Below are 2,388 nucleotides of genomic sequence, written 5' to 3' on the forward strand. Positions count from 1 at the left end.
TCAACATTAAAGTTACATATGAAACCTAAGAAATATTCAAATAAATGTTACTCCACCTAAAGTTAACTGTTGTCAAATACAATAAATTCTCCCTTATTGCGCTTGGACCACACAACTCTTCTTCATGTAGACAGCAAAAATGTAATTATTACAAAACATCTTGCACTGATTTTTCGTTAACATATACTTAATACGATCTTCAATGTCGTTGACCGTATGACATCCTATATGTGGAGCAAATTTGGGAAATACTCTTGTCATGTATAACTGATCACGCAATATCTATACACCACAAAAATATAATTATATGTAAAAATAGGAATGAAATATATCTTATAGTTTCATTATACAATATATCATAAAACTATCATATATGTTTTGTGAATACATCACTGTTCCATATCTAAATTATCAAACATCAAAATACAAACATTGTCATCATCTCAGGAATAACAAATACAAGTGAGCAATAAATACAAATATTAGCAATAACAAAAAAATTAGATCTAACCGATAACAAATACATTTCATATACTTCAAGCAAACCAAATACATATGTATTTTATTTATACATAACTGGTACAAAAATCATGCTTATCAAGAAGAAAGAAGTACATATCATTATCAAAATCTAATGAATAACAAATACAACTTAACATAAATACAAATCTTAGCAATATGTATTCATAAAAACATATCTAAACTGTGACATGTATATACTTTACATTTCAAAATAGTAGCAATTTGTATTTATAGAATACATATTATACTTATATTACATTATATTCATATCTATTTTACGAATACATGAATGGTCTAGGCTAATACTTGCCAGTAAAACACCATTACTGTCGTTGCCAGTCACTGTCACGGTGAAATTCGTCGGATAGACCCTCCCTCCATCAAAAATTCATCAAAAAACGTCAAAATCGGTGAGTCCAATTGAAGCCACCATCCCACCCATCGTCGAAAGTGGCATTTTTTGGCTGAAAAAATACCAAAAAAATCACAAAATACCAAAACAAAAAAAAACGAAGAAGATAACAATACGAAAAAATAAAAAAATATAAATTATATGAAAAGATGAGATGCAAATACTATGGAGCACAATGTTTATCAACAAATTGAGATAAAAGCGAAAATTGAAAAAAATAAATTCTCCATAACTACTCGATAAAATCCGTCATCTTCCAAAATTTCTTTACATAATTCTACAACACGAGAATTCAATATCTATCAAAAATCACAAATATCGTGTTATATGCTACGATAGTCGAACTCTTCAAAAATGTCTTAACACTCTTGTCGGACTCTCCAAAATGCACTATTTTTTTAAAAGTCGGAAGCAACATAGGTTATAAGTCATGGCATTTAAGACTCTGTGCATTTTACTAGTGTCTAAATTACACCAAAGTCACAGTTTTTAGCATATTATCACTAAAAATTCAGCCATATTAAATCGTACCAAGCAAAAATCAGCTCATTAAGCCAAAATAATAGCTATAAAACGAAAAGAAAAAAAAGGTTACCTAACAAACCTGATATAAACGCCAAGGCGGCGATGAACAACAGAGCAATCAATACACAAGAAGATCTCATACGTCACCGATGCCCAAGTTGGATTCTTAGCATTGCAATCGAAACACATCTAACAAAACAAATCAAAATTTGAAATAAAAAATCATATAGAAAATCAACCAAAATTAATGGATCTGAAACAGATCTTAAGAAATTCTATGTAATCAACAAAATTAAATATAAAAGAACCCAAAAAGGTTAAATAAAAATTAAAAGAGGAAACCTTATTTTCAGGCTTAGACTTGAGCTTCCGAAAAGCAACGTTTTTATCGTTGAAGTTCTCGGAAGCCATGGCTATACAAAAATGGAAAAGTCTTCAACTTCTCAAATGGATATTGATAAGAGAGAAAAAAATGAAATTTGAAAAAAAAAATAGCTGAAGAAAGACATTAGGGGGGATTGAAATTGATAAATTGACGTGATAATAGGGTAATGTAAAGGTAAGTGACGTGAAAAGAGGGTAATGGATTAAAGTCATGCGCTTCTCAATAAAAAGATAAAATATTGCTACTTTTGCTATTAGTTGTAAATTTAAAAAACTATTGCTATTAATTGTAATTAATGTCTTAGGTATGCTAGTTTGTGTAATTTTTTCTATATAAAATTGAAAGCTTAAAAGACAGATATACCTTCCATGGTAGCTAGGCATGTTAAAGAGGTGTGTGCTATTTCCCTTTATTATATATAGGAAAAATTACATAGATTAACAACCTTAAGACATTAATTACAAGTAGTAGCAATAGTTTATCAAAATTACAACTATTAGCAAAAGTAGCAATATTTAACTTTTTTTTTTAACTGCCGTGTGTA

The 2,388-nt window shown here is 29.0% G+C and overlaps 1 protein-coding gene across 2 annotated transcripts; it reads right to left on the minus strand.

Annotated features, from left to right (window-relative positions):
- Nucleotides 1-704: 704 nt before the first annotated feature.
- On the minus strand, nt 705-1,998 carry LOC107850070 (probable ADP-ribosylation factor GTPase-activating protein AGD9). Of its 2 annotated transcripts, none has more exons than XM_016694534.2 (3): nt 1,802-1,998; nt 1,530-1,648; nt 705-986 (listed from the first exon to the last, which is right to left on the minus strand). In XM_016694534.2, the coding sequence occupies exons 1-3, from the start codon at nt 1,868-1,870 to the stop codon at nt 914-916; spliced, it is 261 nt and encodes an 86-aa protein (XP_016550020.1). In that variant the 5' UTR covers nt 1,871-1,998; the 3' UTR covers nt 705-913. The 2 variants fall into 2 exon arrangements, with proteins under 2 accessions (XP_016550020.1, XP_016550021.1); XM_016694535.2 differs by having other exon boundaries at nt 724-986; nt 1,539-1,648; nt 1,802-1,991.
- Between the last annotated feature and the right edge of the window lie 390 nt (nt 1,999-2,388).

Source organism: Capsicum annuum, chromosome 12 (genome assembly GCF_002878395.1).
Source record: "Capsicum annuum cultivar UCD-10X-F1 chromosome 12, UCD10Xv1.1, whole genome shotgun sequence".
NCBI lineage: Eukaryota > Viridiplantae > Streptophyta > Magnoliopsida > Solanales > Solanaceae > Capsicum > Capsicum annuum.

Bases quoted from the DNA above. Each gene is read 5' to 3' on its own strand.
- LOC107850070 (XM_016694534.2), bottom strand. From the start codon at position 1,870: ATGGCTTCCGAGAACTTCAACGATAAAAACGTTGCTTTTCGGAAGCTC. The intron at 1,649-1,801 runs GTTTCCTCTTTT...TTGTTTTGTTAG, and splicing joins AGTCTAAGCCTGAAAATAAG to ATGTGTTTCGATTGCAATGC. The intron at 987-1,529 runs GTAACCTTTTTT...GTATTTTTTCAG, and splicing joins GTTTATATCAGGTTTGTTAG to CCAAAAAATGCCACTTTCGA.